The 20,572-nt window shown below is 42.2% G+C and overlaps 1 protein-coding gene across 3 annotated transcripts in view; it reads right to left on the bottom strand.

Annotated features, from left to right (window-relative positions):
- Pex1 (peroxisomal biogenesis factor 1) overlaps positions 1-20,572 on the bottom strand; it is a 40,048-nt gene that overhangs the window by 6,795 nt on the left and 12,681 nt on the right. For all 3 annotated transcript variants that reach the window (XM_040728586.1, XM_040728587.1, XM_040728588.1), the window contains 14 exons: positions 19,238-19,357; positions 17,043-17,166; positions 16,540-16,649; positions 15,173-15,255; positions 13,978-14,110; positions 11,033-11,129; positions 9,389-9,559; positions 8,125-8,279; positions 6,937-7,126; positions 6,316-6,482; positions 4,747-4,881; positions 2,498-2,562; positions 746-888; positions 555-658 (listed from right to left, as the gene is read on the bottom strand). In XM_040728586.1, the coding sequence (XP_040584520.1) occupies positions 555-658; positions 746-888; positions 2,498-2,562; positions 4,747-4,881; positions 6,316-6,482; positions 6,937-7,126; positions 8,125-8,279; positions 9,389-9,559; positions 11,033-11,129; positions 13,978-14,110; positions 15,173-15,255; positions 16,540-16,649; positions 17,043-17,166; positions 19,238-19,357 (1,797 nt within the window). The remainder of the gene's footprint in view (positions 1-554; positions 659-745; positions 889-2,497; positions 2,563-4,746; positions 4,882-6,315; positions 6,483-6,936; positions 7,127-8,124; positions 8,280-9,388; positions 9,560-11,032; positions 11,130-13,977; positions 14,111-15,172; positions 15,256-16,539; positions 16,650-17,042; positions 17,167-19,237; positions 19,358-20,572) is intronic.

The raw sequence follows: 20,572 nt of genomic DNA, 5'->3' as shown, positions 1-20,572 counted from the left end.
AAAGGAGACACAGGTAGGAAATGAGTAAAAACCGATATTTGTAACTATTCATGTGAACAACGTCACCCTCACACGTGGTTATTTCCTAGATTTGCCAAGTGTGCCAACAAAGGCGTGCTACTAAGGCACATGGGCTATCTACTTTGACCTCTTGGCCTTTCTTTCTTTTGTTTATTTATTGCTTTGCACATCTGGGGGCAAGGGTTGGCAGACCATGACAAGAAGAGTGCAAACAACTGTATCCATGTGCCCTGGCCACATGTTCACTGCCCTGCTTGACTGACTCTGAACTAGAGGTTTCTGACAGGATACGGGGTGGAGCTTTGAAAACAGTGAGTGTTAGACAGTCCTTGCTAGGCTCCCTGATTTTCTCTTACTGGTTGGCACGTGTTCCTGGACACCTGAGTCGGGGCCTGTTATGTTGAGCAAACAGTAAACAAAGCCTTTGCCTGCAAAGCTGTATTCTAAGGACAATTGCTACCGCATGGCCAAAGGACAGCTCACAAAGAGTGTGGCCCCTGCATCTGCTGGGTTTGGGACTATGACGTTGTCACCTGGTCTGGAGGAGGGCAGTATACACATTTATCCAGTCGGCCAGGCCGCAGCAGGGCAGGGTCAATCAAGTCAGGGCGACTAGTAGCAGCCAACACATACACACCTGTGTGTGGGGGGGGGGGAGACCACGTTAGGATGATTACTCAGTAACTTCTTCTCACAGTGTGTTTTTGCATTAACAGTGATTTACCCTGTAGGCCTTCAACTCCATCTAACTGGGTCAGCAACTGGTTAACTACTCGGTCTGTAACCCCTGTGTTGTCGTGACCTCTTCGAGGAGCAATGGATTCAAACTCATCAAAGAAAAGGATGCAGGGCTTTGCAGCCTGTGCTCTGGGGAAAAAAAACACAAACACTCTGCATTTTACCAGGGCTCCAGAGTTCACACACACACACACACACAGCATAGACTATAATATATACATATATACACATACATACAATATATAATAAATAAATATATATACACATATTTAATCTTCACAACTAACCCTTAAAGAAAGCACTCTAGATGCAATTATCCTTATTTTCAGGATAATAAAATTTAAACTGAGTTTTTTGTTCAGAGTAGTGTTATTTATTTTTATTACATTATTAATTCTCTGATAATATCAGCTATACACACAGGAACTTTGACTGTATTTGTCTCCCATCTTCTCTCTAAATTGACTCTTGAGAGCTTAAAATATTTGTTTAGAGAGTCATGCCTCTGGATAAGTAAGAGACTAAAACCCAAATCTTTGTCAATAGGTTCTCCTCGTGGCTAGCCATTTAAAAACAGATTTGTACTTTTTATGTGTGTGCAATGTGTGTGCGTGTGTCCTCAGATACCAGAAGAGGATGTCAGATCCCTTCGAGCTAGAGTTAAAGGCATCTGCAAGCCACCCGATGTGGATGCTGGGAACCACACCCAGGTTCCCCGGAAGAGCAGCAAGCTCTCTGAACTACTGAGCAACTCTCCAGCCCATGGTGGCCATTTTCATGTGTGCTCACTGGCTTCCGCTTCTGGGAAATGTATGTTTAATTCTTCAACCTGTTTAAGATGGCTAGCTTATTGTTTTTGCATTGTTTTGTAGGAATACTCTGAAAAAATCTGTATTATTAGATACAAAATATTATAATTATAATATGTTCTTTGTTAATTTAACCTTTTGTCAATATGTGGTCATGGACTTTTTTAATAAGGCCCCTCTTACAAGGTTCTATTTCTTAAACTGCATAGTAGATACATAAACCTTGACCTTATTATTCCTTTTCAAATTACATTCATATATTTACTATGTATAGTCTCTTAGCTGTACACTGTGTCACAAAATTTTTAGAAGACTACAAAGTAAAGTTTTACTTTAAAAATCTCCCATGATTCTGTTATACTTGAATAATTGATACTTATTTATCTTCTGTATTAATATGTGATCTTCTATACATCCAGTAATATGAGCATTAGTAAAACTGGACATATGGTGTGTTGACTCCTAAGACATACGTTAGGAGATGAAAGAGAAAACTTAGATCTTAAAGACATAAGGGAACATAAGGAATAGTTACTTGCTTCATATAAGAATCCAATCTAAGGAAAAGTGTGGTGATGTACACTTCTAATCCCAGCATTAGGAGGCTAAGACAGAAGAAACATGTGCTCTATATAGTGAGAGCTTGTCTTCAAAGAAAAGAAGGGAGGAAGGAAGGAAGGACGGAGGGAGGGAGGCCTATCTGATCTTTGAACGAGTACTTAAGATTCTACTTTCAGGAATATTACTAGTGTAAATAAAAAATAATGTCCAAAACTTAATATTGAGATATGTATTTTAGGTAGTATTTGCTGAAATAAAACACTTGTTGTTTGCTTTGTTAATAATTCACATAAACCAGTTCTTAAAAAATAAGACCAAAATCAAGATTAATAATAATAGCTGCCAGCTACTTCAAACATAAAAACCACCTGGTGAAAACATCTCGGACAGCTTGCTCGCTTGCTCCAATATATTTGCTGAGTAACTCTGGACCCTAGAGGGCAAAAGAAAATCAAGCTGAGATGAAATTAATTAAAAAACAAACACATCCTTGGGTTTTGATTAAGCACAATGAAGTACAGAATGTTTAAGGTAGGGTTGAATGGCTGTCTCTCATGCGTATCTTACAATGAACTGTGCTGGGGTGTTGACATGGCTGCCTAAGTCAGCTTCCTCTGCCTAGAACACTGTCCTAGATGCTCTTGTGGCCTGTGGCTTCATTTCCTTTAGATCCCTGTCAACATGTTCCTCTGCTTAACAGCTTTGCCTGACAACACTGTGTGTGAGCAGCCCAGCTATTCCATGCCTCCTTACCGCATGCTTCCTGCTGGACTTACCACCACCCAACAGCTTTCACAGGCATTGTCTACTTAGTGTCTCTTTCCACTATTAGAACGTAAACTTCGAGCACAGTTCTGCTCCCTGCTGAGTCTCTACTGCCAAAACAGCGCGGCCAACTAAGCACTAGATTTGTTTAGTGAAGTATTACATGCCTCAAAGGGGACAAACCATCCATACCAAATCCTTGGGAACCTCCTAAATTGTATAGAGAGATAATTGGCTCTATTTAGCATCTTTAATTACTGAAATCAATCTGTTTATATAGGAGGTGAAAAATAAAATTCCTTTCCTGAAAGTCAACTGTAAAAACATTTCGAAGACGCAGTGGTGGCGCACGCCTTTAATCCCAGCACTCGGGAGGCAGAGGCAGGCGGATCTCTGTGAGTTTGAGACAAGCTTGGTCTACGGAATGAGTTCCAGGACAGGCTCCAAAGCTACACAAAGAATCCCTGTCTCGGGAAAAAGAAAAAAAAGGCAACAAGCAAACAAAAAACCATTGTAGACCCCGTGTGCACTGGGTAAGATAAAGGCAGTCAGAAAGTGAGAGGCCCACAAAATTTGTCTCGACTCCTGTAGATCTCTTCTCTCTTAAGTACAGTTTGCTTTTCCTTTTAATATTCACATACATTCTGTTCACAGCGATGGTGGTTTGCCTTAAACAAGAACATAAAAGCCACTCATGGAGAGGAGTGGATCAGTATGCAATTCCTTACAGCTATAAACCAATAAATGCATCACTCTCCACTCCTAGCTTCCCAAATGGAAGCTCAATCCACAATCAAGAAACATAATTGGAATTAACAAGGATGGCTGTGGTGAGGGTAAAAAGGTAAGGTGGTTCCTGTTGGCCTCTCAGCCATCAGTCTGGGGTTCAAGAGCTCCCCCTTATCTGGTCAGCTGTCTTTGTGGGTTTCACCATCATGGTCTTGACCCCTTTGCTCATCACTCCTCCATCTCTGCAGAAGTGAAGCAGGCATTACTACATACCAAAGACTTACTACATACCAAAGAAGTGAGGACATATGTCTACAGAAACTTGTACATGGGTGTTTAGAACAACATTATCCATAGAACCCTGGTAGACAGAATCCTGTAGAAGTAGCTCAGACGGTACAAGCCACCAAGCCTGGCAACTTAAGTTTTGTCCATGGAACCACATAGTGCAAGGAGAGACTCAGTTCCCACAGGCTGTCCCCTGACATGCTCACGTGGCACATGTGAGCCCACACACACACACACACACATGCACAAGTAAATAATGTTAAAATATATGCATTAATGTCTGACTGTAGAAACAACTTCCAGTTTGCCAGTAATAACGAATGTTTAAGGAAAATGTGGTACAGGTAAGCAATGGAGTGTAATCTCGGCCCCAAAAGGTTAAGATATCAATGCACATGTCAATTTGAAGTGAAAGAAGCTACTCACAAAAGGTCAGATACTACCTGATATTTTGTGTACAAAATATTAAGAACAGGCAAAAACATAGTCACAGAAATAAGATTAATGGCTGCTAAGGAATGAGGGAAAGAGGAAACAGAATGAAATAGCTTTGGAAACAGGAGGTTGTAGGTTCACAATTCTGTGAGTGCACAACAATGACAACTGAATGCTGTATGTTTGCCTCAATTAAAAAGACAAAGGAGGGCCCAGTGGTGGCCACACCTCTAATCCCAGCACTCTGAGGAGGCAGAGGCAGGTGGATCTCTGTAAATTCAAGGCCAGCCTGGTCTACCCGGTAAGTTCCAGAACCACCAAGGCTATACAGAGAAACCCTGTTTTGGAAAACAAAGGGGGGGGGGGAAGAAGACAAAGAAGGAAAGAAGTGCACACATACCTTGATACTAATAAAATTCATTCCACTCTCTCTTGCAACTACTCCAGCAAGTAAAGTTTTTCCTGTCCCTGGGGGACCATAAAGCAATATTCCAGTCCTCTGTCGTATGGGCAAGTTTGCGTATAATTCTGGGTACTGAAAAATATTAAAAGCATGGCAAAGAGCAGAAATGTAAACAAAGACTGAAGACCAATACACAGAAAGCATTTGGATGTTAATAACTGCTACCTCCTCTATTAATAACACCACAGCAGGGAAGGAAATTCCTATGGGAAATAATCAGTGAAGCCCATGCAAAGCATCTGTCAGTCGGGGCACCAGACCTTCCTTCCACTGCGCTGGTCTTCTGTTTTGTTTGGGTGATACTAAAGAGTATGACCAGGGCCTGGACTAAGCCAGGCAAGGCTACTGAGCTACAGAATTACAGCAGTCTTTCTTTTTAAAGAGTAGTAAAAGGGCTGTGTTAGGAAAACAAACCCAAAGTCGCAGTCTTCCAACAAGCACATACGGCTTATATGGTTAATTGTGATAGCTGTGTGCATTCAAGCACTGAAACAGAGATAGCAGAGAAGCACGTGTCGTGTCATGTCCTGGTTGTAGACAGCAATGTCTCTGCTAACCAAATGATTAGCTCCTTTTCAATTACCTTCTAAATACCCAGCTGCCCGGAGTGCAAAACCCTACCTCACATTAAGTAGCTACAGTCAGCAGTAGGCTTGCCTCCACTCCTAGGCAAGCTTATGTGAGTTCACCTACTGACAAGATCCCAATATGAATTCCACTTTCACTCTAACTAGAGAGGTCTCAAAGTCAGCAGCCAAGCGCGTGGTCTCCATATCCTTGGATATTAATGCCTGGTGCCCAAACTCAGCAGTTGAGGCCATGATGCTGCTGGCTAATAAGTCCACGCCCACTTCTTCTCCCATAGGCTTAAATCTATGGCTCTGTGCTGTACTCAACACATCCCAGGCCCTTCTCAAGAGCTGCCAGCCAGCCACACGTGACCCCAAATCTTTACTTGTTTACTCTGCATGAGTCCTCGACCTCACAACCATCCCCATTTCTCAAGTCTTCGACCTTTATCTCACCATCCACCTAGTTTATGCTGCCGGTCAACTCTGCCCTTCTAAGACTAACACCCAGAGTGTAAAAGTCTGCTTAATCTACCTGGCTGTCTTGTAGACCAGAGGGCTGTCCACGTCCTACATCATCCCTATTGCTTCTGCTGAAACGCCAGCAGATGGTCCACCATGCTCTAGCAAATCTGAGTGACTTAGGCAAAACAGAATTAAGATACTTACATCAAAATGGTTTTGCATTTACAGGCAGAGAAAATACCAAGTAGTTAGAAAATTCCATGTCTTGGTAACTCAGTAAATCCTTGTCAATCAAATGGAAATTGTATAAGCTAACAAATAAAGCCATAGTCAGTGGTATAGGTTTCCTCTGACCATTAGTACTTGGGGTGTGTGTGTGTGTGTGTGTGTGTGTGTGTGCGTGTGTGTGTGTGTGTGTGTGTGTATGTGTATGTGTATGTGTGTGTGTGTGTCTCAATGTGTTTTACCTTACCTTGGCTGGTAACTGGATAGTGTCCATAAGTATTTGCCGAACTTCGTGTAATCCACCAATCTTGTCCCAGCCAAGGTCTCTAGGTTTATGGAGGTTGACATTTCTCAGAGAAGCAGGGAGAAATCCATGGAGAGCCTTTTGGAAGTCTGATGTTGTTAACGTCAATTCTGTTTAAAAATAAAGGAAAGCAGCCGGGCGTTGGTGGCGAAAGCCTTTAATCCCAGCACATGGGAGGCAGAAGCAGGCACATCTCTGTGACTTTGAGGCCAGCCTAGTCTACAGAGTGAGTCCCAGGATGGACTCCAAAACAATACAAAGAAACCCTGTCTCGGAAAAAAAAAAGGGGGGGGTAAGCTTTTTTTTTTTAAATTTTAGATAAGGTCTCACTAGGAAACCCTGGCTGCTCAAATTCACAAAGATAGCCTGCCTCTACTTCCTGTGTGATGGGATTAAAGTCACACACCTCCAAGTCCAATTCATTTTTAAAATACGCTGTAATGCTTGCTGGAAACGCCAGATTTCTACTCAAATGCTGTACGAAGCAGAATGTATGTAATTCTTGCTCTGCTACGACTATATTCCCAGAACAGGAAAAAAATTCAGGGATTGGTGAACAGATACCTTCCCTGGTGGAGACAGGCTGACGAGAGAGACAGGAGTGTATGGCTCGGTCCACGAGAACAGTAAAATCTCTAGCCACAAATCCTTCAGTTTCTTTAGCTATGCACTGCAGGTCAAATTCAGAGGACTTCTTTATATCACAGCCCAGTTTATTTTTCACGACATTATGCAGAATTTCACATCTTTGTTCCTTAAGAAAAAAAATATAAAATTCAGATTATTAATTTTTCAGTGGTACATTTCACTAGTTCTATGTCACTTGGCAATGGGAATATGATCAGGGAAATGCTTCACTAGGCCATTTCATCATCATGGGAACATCACAGAGTGCATTTACACAAACTGAGATGGCACAGACTTTTAAACATCCACACTGCACGGTCCAGTCTGCTGTGCTGCCACGTGTACTCTGGAGGTAGTTCTGTCCACTCTCAGCATATACAGCTCTTGGCTGCCTTCACGCCAGCACCTGAGCATGTACTCCCACATCCACAGTGTGTGACAAAGAGTTCTCTAACTGTTGACGCCAAAACTAACCGTAAACTGGGTAACAGGGTTGGGTCCAGCCTTTTCCTTCAAAAACATAAATAAACTCTTTGCTTCTGCCATGATCCTATCACGGGGTTGTATGTCTGTGTCTGGTCTAAAATTATACTCAGTAAATTGTCTAAAACCACACTGATAGAAGAGTGCCATTTCTTTCTCCAATAAAGAACATTTTAAGCAACATCTGTTTTTTTTTTTTTTTTTTTAAATGAGAGAGGGTTTCTCTGTATTGTTTTGGAGGCTGTCGGTCCAGCCTGGCCTCGAACTCACAGAGATCCGCCTGCCTCTGCCTCCCGAGTGCTGGGATTAAAGGCGTGCGCCACCAGGGCGGGACTCTTAAACAGCGCTGTCTCCAGCCAGAGCACCCGTCCATCTACTCGTGGTCACTACATGCTTGGTAAACATAAGGTCCCAAAGGGGGCAGGGATGGCTCACCAACTTAAAAGATGTCTAACTTCATTTCATCCTCATTCAGAAGAAATACTGACTTCAAGAAAACCATTCCCTTAGCAAGCATGTAACATATCCGATGAGTGTAAATTATAATCCCTGCTACAAACTACACGATGTTGCTCTTAAATCTAGAAGCAGTAACTATTAAAATAAAAGCAACTTTCATGTAAAGAACACAGCTCAGCTTACCTGGTTGGGGGGCTGGATGTTCTGGACACACTGAAATGTGTGAACCCCTTGAGCAGAGACAAGTGAGGGGTGCAGGGAGTGCTGGAACTGACTCGTGGCGACGAGGACAATCAAGCTTCCCATAGAAACTAACTCTTTGGTCGTGTCGTTCAAAGCTAGGGTGAAGTAATACAGCATAAAGCTCAGGGAAAGAGCGCGAAAACTTAAAGCTGTGCATTCACTAAACTACTAATGACCTAATATTAGGATGGAGCAGCCCCTTCATGGTTTTTTTTCTTTTAAGATTTATTTACTTATATGTAAACAGCGTTCTGCCTGCATGTATGCCTGCAGGCCAGAAGAGTGCACCACACCTTATTACACATGGCTGTGAGTCACCGTGTGGTTGGTGGGAATTGAACTCAGGACCTTTGGAAGAGCAGGCAGTGCTCTTAACAGCTGAGCCACCTTCATGTTTTTTAAAACCTTTAATTCTGTCTATTCACTGATCTATCTATTGTAGGGGGTTCTGTAAACTCAGGACGTGTCTACTGAGGTTCCATACTCCTTGATCTTACAAAGCAAATGAATCAAACACACAAAGGCATCTCAGAAGTGAATATTCTAGAAGGATGACTAATGTCTATACTATATCATGGTGACTTAGCAGAAGAGGCATGGTGTTTCAAGCACTTCCTGGATAATTTCTTTCTACTCAAGGCTTGGTGAAGTTTGGCTGAGAAGATAAGAACTGAAGTAAGCATTAGCAACATATCTCTGAGTCCTAATCCCGAGATCTGCAGCATTCTTCCATAGAGACTAACAGCGGCATCTAGGAGTTTGCGTGCAGGGTTTCCTTACTTCCTTACACACGAGACTAACAGAGCTAAAACAGGAGTTTATCACCAGGGGGCTCTACGTGAGATACAGAACTCTGAGAGCAACACTAGTGAAAGCCACTCTTATATGTTGCTTTGGCTTCAGGTCTCCGGAACAATGAGGCTATGCTGTCAACCCTCCGTATCCACCAGGTCGCTTGTCACACTCTAAGTGCAATCAGTGGTGCATTCCTCAAAGTTCTATAATCTCTCCAGGACCCACATAGAGGGAGGAGAGAAGAGACTCCTGAAAACTGTCCTCTGGCACGTGGGTGCCACCCCAACAATTGCACAAGTAGTAAATAAATAAATAAAACTAATTAAAATGTAAAAAATAGATTGATCATTAAAATGAAAAATGTTGCCTAGCAAATGAAAAAGCTCCCAACCAGTAGGGGACACATTACCATGTGCAAGCCGCTGGCTCTGCACCGCTTCAGGGCTGTGCTCCTGCTCTGGGACAGTGGGTAGTCCGGCAATGAGGTCCAGGTCATCCAGCAGAATGACAGATGGCTGCCTCCAGGCGGCCTCTGCAAAAGCCACCTCCAAGGTTTTCTGTATGCTCTCAAGTCTTTTTCCTACACACACAGAAGACATGGTGTCAGTGTTATTTCAGGGACTGAAAGTTTGAAGGTAATAGAAGAAGTTTATCTATAAAAATTAAACCCATGTTTTATTAATATACCAATTAAACTTGATAATCATTGGCGCATTCAACTCCTAAGTGTCTGAGGACTCAAAGTGCCAAACTGCATCACAAAGAGAGGAAACAGGCTGCTCTGATTTTTGTCTGTACACACTGGGTCTCACTTTAGGGTTTCAGGTGGCTTACAACTGTGAAATACACAGGATGTAGAGAAACAAAACCAGAGCAGGGGTCAAGGTCAGAGTCGAACCCTACCATTTCCTGGAGACCCCAAAGGTCCTAGATTTGATGACACGTCTGGCTTCAGGTTTTTTCCAGGTGTGGTACAAAGTTTTAACTTCCAGAAGACAGAAAACTGCCATGTCTGTAAACTAATGCAAAGATCCCCTGACACTTAGCTCTAAGTTAATTCTTTTTTTCATGGGGCTTCAAGCAGGATTAAAACCTCCTTTATAGCAAGAGAAATACTGAGTTTTCAGAGCTATCATTATCTCGATTTAAAATACATTTTTTATTTATCTTTTAAGGATTTCATATGTCCATACAATGTGATTTCTTATTTTCTTATTATGCACTAGGTAAAAACATGAGCTATAAAGATGACCTGGGAGCCAGGTGTTAGTGGAAACTAATTGTTCAAAGAGAAATTATTCCAACCTTTTGTTTTAACTGAATAGATAGTAGTGTAAATGTTAGAAATGTTTAAAAAATACAAAAGTGAGAAGGTCAATTGTAATTCTTCTCATTGTCACCCAAAGCCACCATTTACCCTCCCAGTCATGAACTCTACAGGTTTCCCACAGCAATTCAAAGACCAAGATCAAGTACAGATTTCACAGAGTATATGATAAATGCTTGGAGTGGGATTTGTTGGTATTTCCGGGGACACACTCTAGTGAGCTTTCACTTTTAAAAAAATGGCTTCCACCAAATGACAAATAGACTTTTTATCACAAACATCAGAAAGCCAATGCTTTCAAGTTTCTAAGGATTTTTTAGTTTTTCGAGATAGGGTTTCTCTGTGTAGTCCCGGCTGTCCTGGAACTCGCTCTGTAGACAGAGATCTTCCTGCCTCTGCCTCCCGAGTGCTGGGGTTAAAGGTATACACCAACATGCCAAGCTTCCAAATTTCTAGGTATTTTCAATAACTAAATGACATAAATAAAAGTTTAAAAAGTGTATAACTATATTCGTAGCATTAATAATATATTCCTGTCGCCGGGCGGTGGTGGCGCACGCCTTTAATCCCAGCACTCGGGAGGCAGAGGCAGGCGGATCTCTGTGAGTTCGAGGCCGGGCTGGACCGACAGCCTCGAAAACAATACAGAGAAACCCTGTCTCGTAAAAACCAATATATATATTCCTGTCTACAAAGGTGGGCGTTATGGCGAATGCTCATTCCTACCTCGGAAAGCTTTACAGTCGACTATCTCCACATGGGCATCCAATGCGTCACAGGCTTCCTTACAGATTGCTTTGGCTAACGTTGATTTCCCACTCCCCTGGAAAACAGTTGCATCATCAGAACTCGCAATAGATTTAATTATAGAAGTAGCTCCTGTCACTGCAGCAACCACCAAGGTTCAGCAGCATCAGTTGCTAACTAGACACCAATCCAGTTGCAATGTGGGATTCTGTGCTACTAAAATATGGCTCTCCTTCTACTCTGTTAATGTGTTAGGTACCCTGCATTCACTACAATGCACCCATTTCTACACTCGTTAGTATAACTCCGAACACTTAATTAAAACCAGTTAAAAACAATACTGTTACAAGGCATGACTAATATATAAATAATTTTTAAATTAAAGACATATCTCTTTAATTTCAATCAGAAAGTACTAAGTAATTTTAATTAATGCTTTCTTAATGGTTTACAGCCATTGCTGTGACTACCCATTAATGTGGAGTACAACCTTCAGACACTTTTTCCTGTGATGGACATGATTATATGGCATGTTTTACAAGATTAGGTTTTACAAGATTAGGTCTTATCATGTTGGCCAGCCTACTCTTGAACTTAAGGCCTGCCCCCTGCCTCAGCCTTTGGAATGGCTGAGATTACAGACTGCCCTTGAGAGACAGACAGTTCAGCTGCCAGGACTGTCTACTTAGATATAAGAACAAAGAACTCAACACTGGCTTACAATCAATGAACATTTTTTTCAAATACAAGCTTTAGATTTATCTCATTGTAAAATAATATGCAAAAATTAAAAATAGCTATACTTAGTGGAGAAAGGTGAAAAGAACTTATGCAATCATTCCAACATACAGCATTTGTTTTAATGCTTTTTGTTCTTCTAAGCATTCTGTATTTTTTTTTTCCTTTGGTTTTTCGAGACAGGGTTTCTCTGTATTGTTTTGGAGGCTGTCCTGGAACTTGCTCTGTAGATCGGGCTGGCCTCGAACTCACAGAGATCTGTCTGCCTCTGCCTCCTGAGTGCTGGGATTAAAGGTGTCACCACCACCACTTGGCCCTCATTTAAACTTAATGGACTTCAAAGACTAGAACAATTAGGGTGCTAGACTGTAGACAAGACATATCATCACCCGCCCAGAGGGCCTTTTCTTCCAGCTCTGAGTAATTCACATCCGTGAAACACTTCTCATGTGTTTCCTCTCCTTTAAGTGAGGCGATTCCAATGAACACAGATGAGAAGCAAAACTTAAAGCTTTATAATGAGCACATTACAGAGATGACATGTAAACCCAGGACCTCGGTTCTACTACTGACTGTCTTACTCTAGGAGAGACTTCAAAAGACTGCTTTTGGAGACAGTGGGACAGGACTTTTCCTTTTTCTTTCTTTTTTTTTTTTCTTTTCTTTTCTTTTCTTTCTTTTTTTTTTTTTTTTTTGGTTTTTTTTCGAGACAGGGTTTCTCTGTGGCTTTGGGGGCTGTCCTAGAACTAGCTCTTATAGACCAGGCTGGCCTCGAACTCACAGAGAGCCGCCTGCCTCTGCTTCCCGAGTGCTGGGATTAAAAATAAATATTCTACCATGATAATGTGGTCATTTAAAAAATAACAAAGGGGCTGGAGAGATGGCTCAGTGGTTAACAGCACCAGCTGCTCTTCCAGAGGTCCTGAGTTCAATTCCCAGTAAACCCATGGTAGCTCGCAGCCACCTATAGTGGGATCTGATGCCCTCTTCTGGCATGCAGGTACACATGTAGACAGAGCACTCATATACATAAAATAAATAAATAAATCCTTTAAAAAATGACATAGAATAGTTCCTATATTTAAGTAAGACAGGAGGAAGAAACCGGACTAGTAATAGGTAACAACTATTAAAAAGAAGAGAAATGAAGAAACAATATTTCTATAATTATAAAGCCCTATGATTAACCAAGACCACACTGTGGGTTTTTTGTTTGTTTTTAAAGATTAAGTGTATATTTAAGATTATGTGTAAGGTTTTAAGTATGTATGTATGTATGTATGTCTATGTGTGTGTAACATACACACGAGTGCAGGTGTATGGAGGTCAGAGGAGAGCACTGTGTTATTTGGAGCCCCAGTCACAGGTGGTTGTGAGTCACCCACCGTGGGTGCTGGGGTGCTGAGCGCCCAATTCCAGCCCTCTGAAAAAGCTGTAAGCACTCTTAACCAATGAAACATCTCTCTAATACCCAACACTCTGGTCTTTGGCATAGAAAATAACACAGCATTGGTGGAGAATAAGACAGTAAGTCTTTTTAACCGTCAGGATCTCAACCAAGACAGTAAGAAGCTAAAAAGAGAAGACACATCGTCCACGTCAGGATGATGCACGCTACCTAAGCAGTCTTGTAATCATTAAGATATGGAATTCATCATTTAAAGGACTTGCGAGGCTTGGATGGGTTTGCTGCAGGTTTTGTCAAGCATTTAAAGGATGAATGAAAGCCAACTTTATAGTTTCTTCCCCACAAAAAGGGAAGGAGACACTCGGAGGCTCATCGTGAGCCCATAATACACTGGCAGTAAAACCAGACAAAGACGGGACAGCAGTGGCAGAAGCTGTGGACCAGTGTCGCCATAAATGCAGATAGAAAAATCTCAAACAGAATGGCTGCAAGCACAAATCAGCAAGGCCAAGCGGGATTTATTCAGAAAATACCAATACCACCAACAGTCTCACCAGTAGCCTAGACACCAAAAATCTTATACTCCTACCAGTCAATGAAGAAAGAGGGTGCAGAGCGTATATGAATTCATGATGACTTCCCTAATACCTAACAGGCACACGAAACTACTAATGAATGTCTAATGTACTAAAGACCATTTAAAATACATAAGAAAATCCAAAGAGATAAGGATGAAATGCTACGAGCTAGTGAAAAGGAGCACATTTGAACCAAATACCTTTCCTCCAGTGATCAAAAGAGCGCCGTTCCTAAGTCCTGCGACCAGGGACATCAGCTGCCGAGACAGAGGGCGTCCCAGGAGGCTGTGAGTGATGTGCTCCATGGCGGATACACCCAAGGGACTCACCCCACTGCAAAACACAAAAGTTCTTATGTGACCAGAGCCCATAGCAGAGGAAAACCCAGCTATAAGAGGCCGAAGCTTTCCTCCCTGGCAGAGTTAGCGATGTGTAAGGGGTAAGTTTTAGTTCTCCTTTACTTACAAGGGCTAATGCTGTATCTGATGTGCAGCCTTTAAACGCTAGCCTAACATCTGAAGCATGGGCAGTAACCAGTTTTGTCCTAACGGTCACCTGTTGGACCTGCTAACACACTTAAACATTCCCCACCCCCAAATAACATTTGGTTTGGTCGTCAACAGTATCGTAAATAGGCGGTTCAGAAGGGCTTGTTGAGGTAGTCAAAGCCTTGGCCGCTCTGAAATGGCCCTCTGGGATGTAGTTCCAACCTGTCATACACAAACACCGAACCTACGCCAGTTCTTGATTCTACCATGATGATATTCATGAGCAAAACCCCCTGAAAGTGGAATCCAAAGAGATTTTACTTTGTAGTGATGCATGCTGTTACCCCCAATCCTCTTGAAGGTTTCATTTTTTTCACTAAAACGTAGAAAGGAATTAAATCCCGCTCACATCTAGTATAAGCACGTGAATTCTCATGCTAACAGGGTTATGGATACTCAGTACACAAATAAAGAAACCAAGATGGCTTCCTTTTCAAATTTGTTTTTCTGAAAAGGTATAAAATAAAAATCCTAATTATTACAAGAAAATAGTGAAGGAATAACTTAATTCAAAATATTTTTCACCACTCAGCCAATGTTTCTGATTTAGCTATTAAAATGCTTTTATTTGCTTTGATGACTACTGTTTTGGTCAAGTACAATGATCAGGTAGGTGGTATTTGGTTAACTATTTTTCTCACCAGCCAATTCTCAAAGTAGAATCTCTAATAACAAGAGACAAGGTACATTTCTAACCTATGTGTGAGGATATAAATAACCCTTAAGATTATCTCCTAACGTATGAAAAAGACTTTTCATTGGCATTCCTGGTCACTTGCACATAGACGCCTGCCCGAGAGAATCCAAAGCAGTCTTTAAACATACTAATTTGACTTTAACCTCTTACCCCAGAGAGTTCAGCTTTAAAAAAGGAAGAAGCAAGTCAATTTCCTCACTGTTTTCTTCTCTGATCATAGGCTCTAGAAGGACCTAGAGCAGCAAGGAAAAGCCAGTTTTACATTTCAAAGTTAGGTCTTCGGCATGTTTCCTGAGTCCCAGCAAAAAAGAACCACAACGAAGTCCATGCTGTGCCCAAGAATATGGCCTGAACAGCCCTTACAAGGTACTCACACATGGAGCACAGATATTTACAGACAACAGCAGAAGGGTTGAAGCTGTCTGATGACACTCTCAGATGCATCTCTCTTCCATTTGTGGCATAATGAATATATCCACATCTCTGACATTTGCACCTTTTCTGAAGGTCATTCCCCCAGTCACATCTCAAAGATAAAGAAAATGTGGCTAGTTCCAAACCACTGAAATTCTAAACGGCTGGCCCGGCTTCCATGCCACAGCAGCGAATAGAACTGGAACATAGTATTCTAAAAACAGTACTAAGGTACCTCTGGAAGGAAAGTGGTGTGATATTTGTGAAGGGTAGAGAGCAGTTTACCAGTTGTCAAAACAATATAGCAAAATGGCAGGTGAAGATATGAGTCTATAAAAATTTAATTATTTGTGTGCACGTGGGTGCAGGTGTGCATACCTCAACAAGGGAGTGGCTCATGTGCCATGGTGCACATGTGGAGGTCACGCGCGCATGTGGAGGTCATGCGTACATGTGGAAGTCATGCGTACATGTGGAGGTCATGTGCAAATAGGAGGTCATGTGCACATGTGGAGGTCAGAGAACAACTTTGATGTGTGTGCGCACTACAATATCAAGGTGGTGAATGTGTGTGTGGAGGTTAGAGTACAGTTTTGGTGTGTGTGTGTGTGTGTGTGTGCGTGCACATGTGTGCATACACGCTACAATGAGAAGGCGGCACCTGTGTACATGTAGAGGTCAGAGGACAACTCTGGTGATGGTGGCTCTCTCCTCCACCATTTACACAGCTTCCTGGGCCTGAACTCAGGTTCCCAGGTTGTATTCAAACACCTTTACCCACTGAGTCATCTCACTGGCCCCAAAATATGAACTTTTAAAGTCAATCCTCTAAAACTAAATCTCCATTTGTTTGACACATAGAACTTTAAATCCCATTTGCCAGCTTACACAGCCAATGGTAATTGTGAAAATCGTGCTTCACCAATGTTCACACTTAGAATAAATGACTAATTTACGGAGTAAAATATTTAAAATCAAGTTATTCCTTACTCTTCTGTGGTTTCTCATGCAGTTCTGGATGTGAGCTTCCAGACTGAAACCCGAACTTTCTTAGTCACAGATAACAAACATTGCTTTATTACACATCAATAGAATGCCATTACTTGTATCGAGATCTTCTGCAGTAGAATGGCACTCAACACAAAGACAGCATTTCCTCTCTCCTTTTCTCCTTCCTGAGAATGAACTATACTCAAAGAGAACTCTTTCAGCCCTGTTAAGAGAAAGTAAGAAATGGAGAGTTACACTGAAACCAAGAGGAAACAATTTCATTTGAAATATTGAACTTATTTCAGTTAGAGACATTCTTTAACACCCAGAACACTGTTATGCTTCACCCACTGTTCACGTGTGACAAACATTGGAAAAACAATTAAAAAATTTTCAAGTTAGTTAGGCAGTGGTGACGCACTCCTTTAATCCCAGCACTCGGGAGGCAGAGGCAGGTGGATCTCTGTGAGTTTGAGGCCAGCCTGGTCTTACAAAGTGAGTTCTAGGACAGCCAGAGCTATACAGAGAAACCCTGTCTTGAAAAAAGAAAACAAAACAAAAAATAGAGATGTTATAATGAATTCAATAGGAGAAACAAAACAACGCATTTACCCACCATCCTTCACTCCCAGTTTAACACGTTCTTCCTTTGATATCACCAAAGGAAGCATGGTGGTAGCAGCCTGCTGGAGCCACGACGAGAACACAGCTTTCACATCTTCTGCACTTACATCTTTAGGCTGCCAGAGGAAAGGACAGAAGAGTGACCAGGTACCCTAACGCCCGACTTAAACCTAACACACTTATATTTACATGTCTTCCCCACAGAACGTAAGATCTTACCAAATACAATCCTCACAGGCTGTTTAGAGTCTACATACAGATGTGTGATCTGATGTGAGTGTGATCTGGTGTGTGAGTGTGATCTGACGTGAGTGTGACCTGACGTGAGTGTGAGTGTGATCTGATGCAAGTGTGATCTGATGTGTGAGTGTGATCTGATGTGTGAGTGTGATCTGATGTGAGTGAGTGTGATCTGATGTGTGATCTGACGTGATGATGGTGAGTGTGATCTGATGTGAATATGATCTGATGTGTGAGTGTGATCTGATGATGTGAGTGTGATCTGATGATGTGAGTGTGAGTGTGAACTGATGTGTGATCTGACGTGATGATGGTGAGTGTGATCTGATGTGAGTGTGATCTGATGTGTGAGTGTGATCTGAAGTATGAGTGTGATCTGATGTGAGTGTGAGTGTGATCTGTCATGAGTGTGAGTGTGATCTGTCATGAGTGTGATCTGATGTGATGATGGTGAGTGTGATCTGATGTGTGCGATCTGATGTGAGTGTGAGTGTGATCTGATGTGAGTGTGAGTGTGATCTGATGTGATGATGGTGAGGAACCATTTATATAAACAGCAAAGGTTACAAGTGACCCCAAATACCCAGCGAAGTGAGCACATGTGGTTTCTGGGCTCTGGGCTGATTAGTGAGCATAGTGTGCTTATCGTGTGGTAGGCAAGTGAGAGACCATGATTCAGAAAACAAGTGGATGGCACTTGCAGGGCACATACACCTGTGAGCCCACACGCGCACACACTATGTGCGCGCGCACACACACACATACAGATCGTATGGTAAAAACTGATGACTATTTTTCCATCTAAGTCAACCTGTGCTCTGCCATTTCTCAAACGGGTCTATGTCTGTTCTTTTTCTTCATGTAGTCAAGCTTACATCTGCTAGCTAAGCTCAGTTTAGAACCGGATCACTTCCACAAGGAGACTAAGAAAAGGCACTATCTTCTCATGTAGCCTATGCTGGCCTTGAACTCTCCATGGAGCTAAAGGTGACCTTGATTTTCTGACCCTCCTGCCTTCACCTCCCAGGTGCTGGCATTAACAGGGGTGCATAACATTGTGCATCTGGGGATCAGACTTCGTGCATGCTAGACGAACATTGTACAGGTGTGAGAACATGTGACTGTAGTCTCAGCTAGACAAACACTCTACCAACTGAGCTGCACCCCAACTCCAAAATTTCAATAAAAGAAAACAAACCAACAGAGCCCAGCACACCTTTAATCCCAGCACTTGGGAGGCAGAGGCAGGTGGATCCCTGTGAGTTCGAGGTCGGCTTGGTCTACAGAGTGAGTTCCAGGAAGATTGTTTGTTACACAGAGAAACCCTGTCTTAAAGAACCACCCCCCTCAAAAAAAAAAAGAAAGAAAGAAAGGAGACCGAATACCCTTATTAACAATTGTTAACCTTGTTAACAATTAAGCATGGTATTGGCCCACAAACCCACAATCTCACGTCTGGGTATACACCCAAAGGAAGAGAAAACAGAGAATCATATAGACAATGTCCTTCACTGCTCCCTGCTGCATTAGATACCTGGATGGATAAACGTACGTGTGTGTGTATGTGTGTGTGTGTGTGTGCACGCCACAATATGGAGGGGCCTTGAAAACACGATGTAAATTGAAATAAGTCGGGTACACAGGACAGACGCTGTTGATTTCACTTCTCCACAAGAAGTAACATGGACTGCAGCTGCCCAGAGGGTGGTGAGCCATTGCCTAATGGTACAGACTTTTCTTTGTGTCGATAGAAACATTTTGGAAATGGTAGTGGATGCACAACATTATGAACATAATTAATGCATCTGAATTATTCACTGGAAAATGGTTAAGATGTCATGCTATGTAACTTTCAACAATAAACAGAAACACATTACCATTAATGAACAATGACAAACCCCATAACACCCATAAAGGAATTTTTATACAACATATATTTGAACTCACTAAGTTTTCTCTAGGCTGTAATTTCAGAGATCTTGGTATTTCAGGGGTGGTTTCCAGTGGAGTTATCCTGACTACTGCATGCATTTCTATGTTTAGTCTCCTTCTCAGGTCATCTGGGATCTGCAATTTAAAAACAAATAGGAAGCAGAGAAATATGTCCAAAGACTGATTCAAGTATTTCATAGCCTAGATATTGACATTCCTTCCTCTGCAATCAAGTGAAATTATAGGAGTCATCACATGATCATAACAAAGTGGTTCATAGTTGTTTTAGCCTTTTGGCTGCTTTAACGGAAATACCATGTACTGGTGGCTTCCTGTTTTATAACTGGGACATCTGTGGTCAAGATACTGGTAGAGTTGATGCTGGTGAGGCTCTCCTCCTGCCTGGGCATGTGAGCACATGCTTGCTCTGTCCTCCCCTGGCAGAAGGGGAGAAGGAGTTCAAGTGGGCACCTCTCTTATAAGGACATCAGGTGCACTCAAGGCTTCAGCCTCATAACTCAACATCTCCTGACACCATCAACTTGTGGGAAGGATTTCAGCATATTGTTTTGGGGGAGACATAAACATCAAGACTGTAGCAACGGTATACAATCATTTCAGAAGTCTCTGTGTGTGCGAAAGTGGAGAACCAGTGAAAAATCTGGAGTAGTTAAACCTAATCACAGACAATCTGCCATGGGTACAGTTCAATCCAAAGAGCAAAGGGTAAAATTTACCACCCCCATCAATAAAAATATTCTAAACTTAGATTATGGGGATGTTCACATAATATTATATTAATAACAACTTCTGCACGTGTTAAATTATACTTTAAATTTCATCTCAATAAAGATGCCAAAAAAAATCTTAACATTTTTACGTGTGTGTTCTGCCTGTGTGTATGTCTGTACGTCACATACATGCTGGTGGCATGGAAGCCAGAAGAGGGTGTGGGTGCCTTGGTACTGGAGTCACAGATGGTTGTGAGCCACCGCATGGATGCTGGGAATCAAACCTGGGTCCTCTGCAAAAGCAGCAAGTGCTCTTGAGCAGCTCCTCAGCAACCCCCAAATTCTCGTCTCCCCAGGTAAAAGACAGAAAGAAGGGGAGCCCAGGAAAGCTGAAGAGTAGCTCTTCACAGCTGACAGCTTCTGGCTGGGGAGGGTGGGGAAGGATCCAGTTGTCGTGAAGGGGCTGGCCACTGGGAGTCTGGCCACGCCCCAGTGAAGATACGGACAACACAGATTGGACTTGGTGTTTTTGTCTTTTCTCCATCTTTTGTTTTGGAGGTCACAAGGGTGCGGGGTGGGCCTGGGAGGTGACTGGGGTGCACTCTGTGAGATTTCCAGA

The sequence above is a fragment of the Mesocricetus auratus genome, unplaced genomic scaffold, assembly GCF_017639785.1.
Source record: "Mesocricetus auratus isolate SY011 unplaced genomic scaffold, BCM_Maur_2.0 Super-Scaffold_100019, whole genome shotgun sequence".
NCBI classification, from domain to species: Eukaryota; Metazoa; Chordata; class Mammalia; order Rodentia; family Cricetidae; genus Mesocricetus; species Mesocricetus auratus.
The sequence above is the reverse complement of the archived record's forward strand: the minus strand, read 5'-3'. Positions and strand labels throughout refer to the sequence as shown.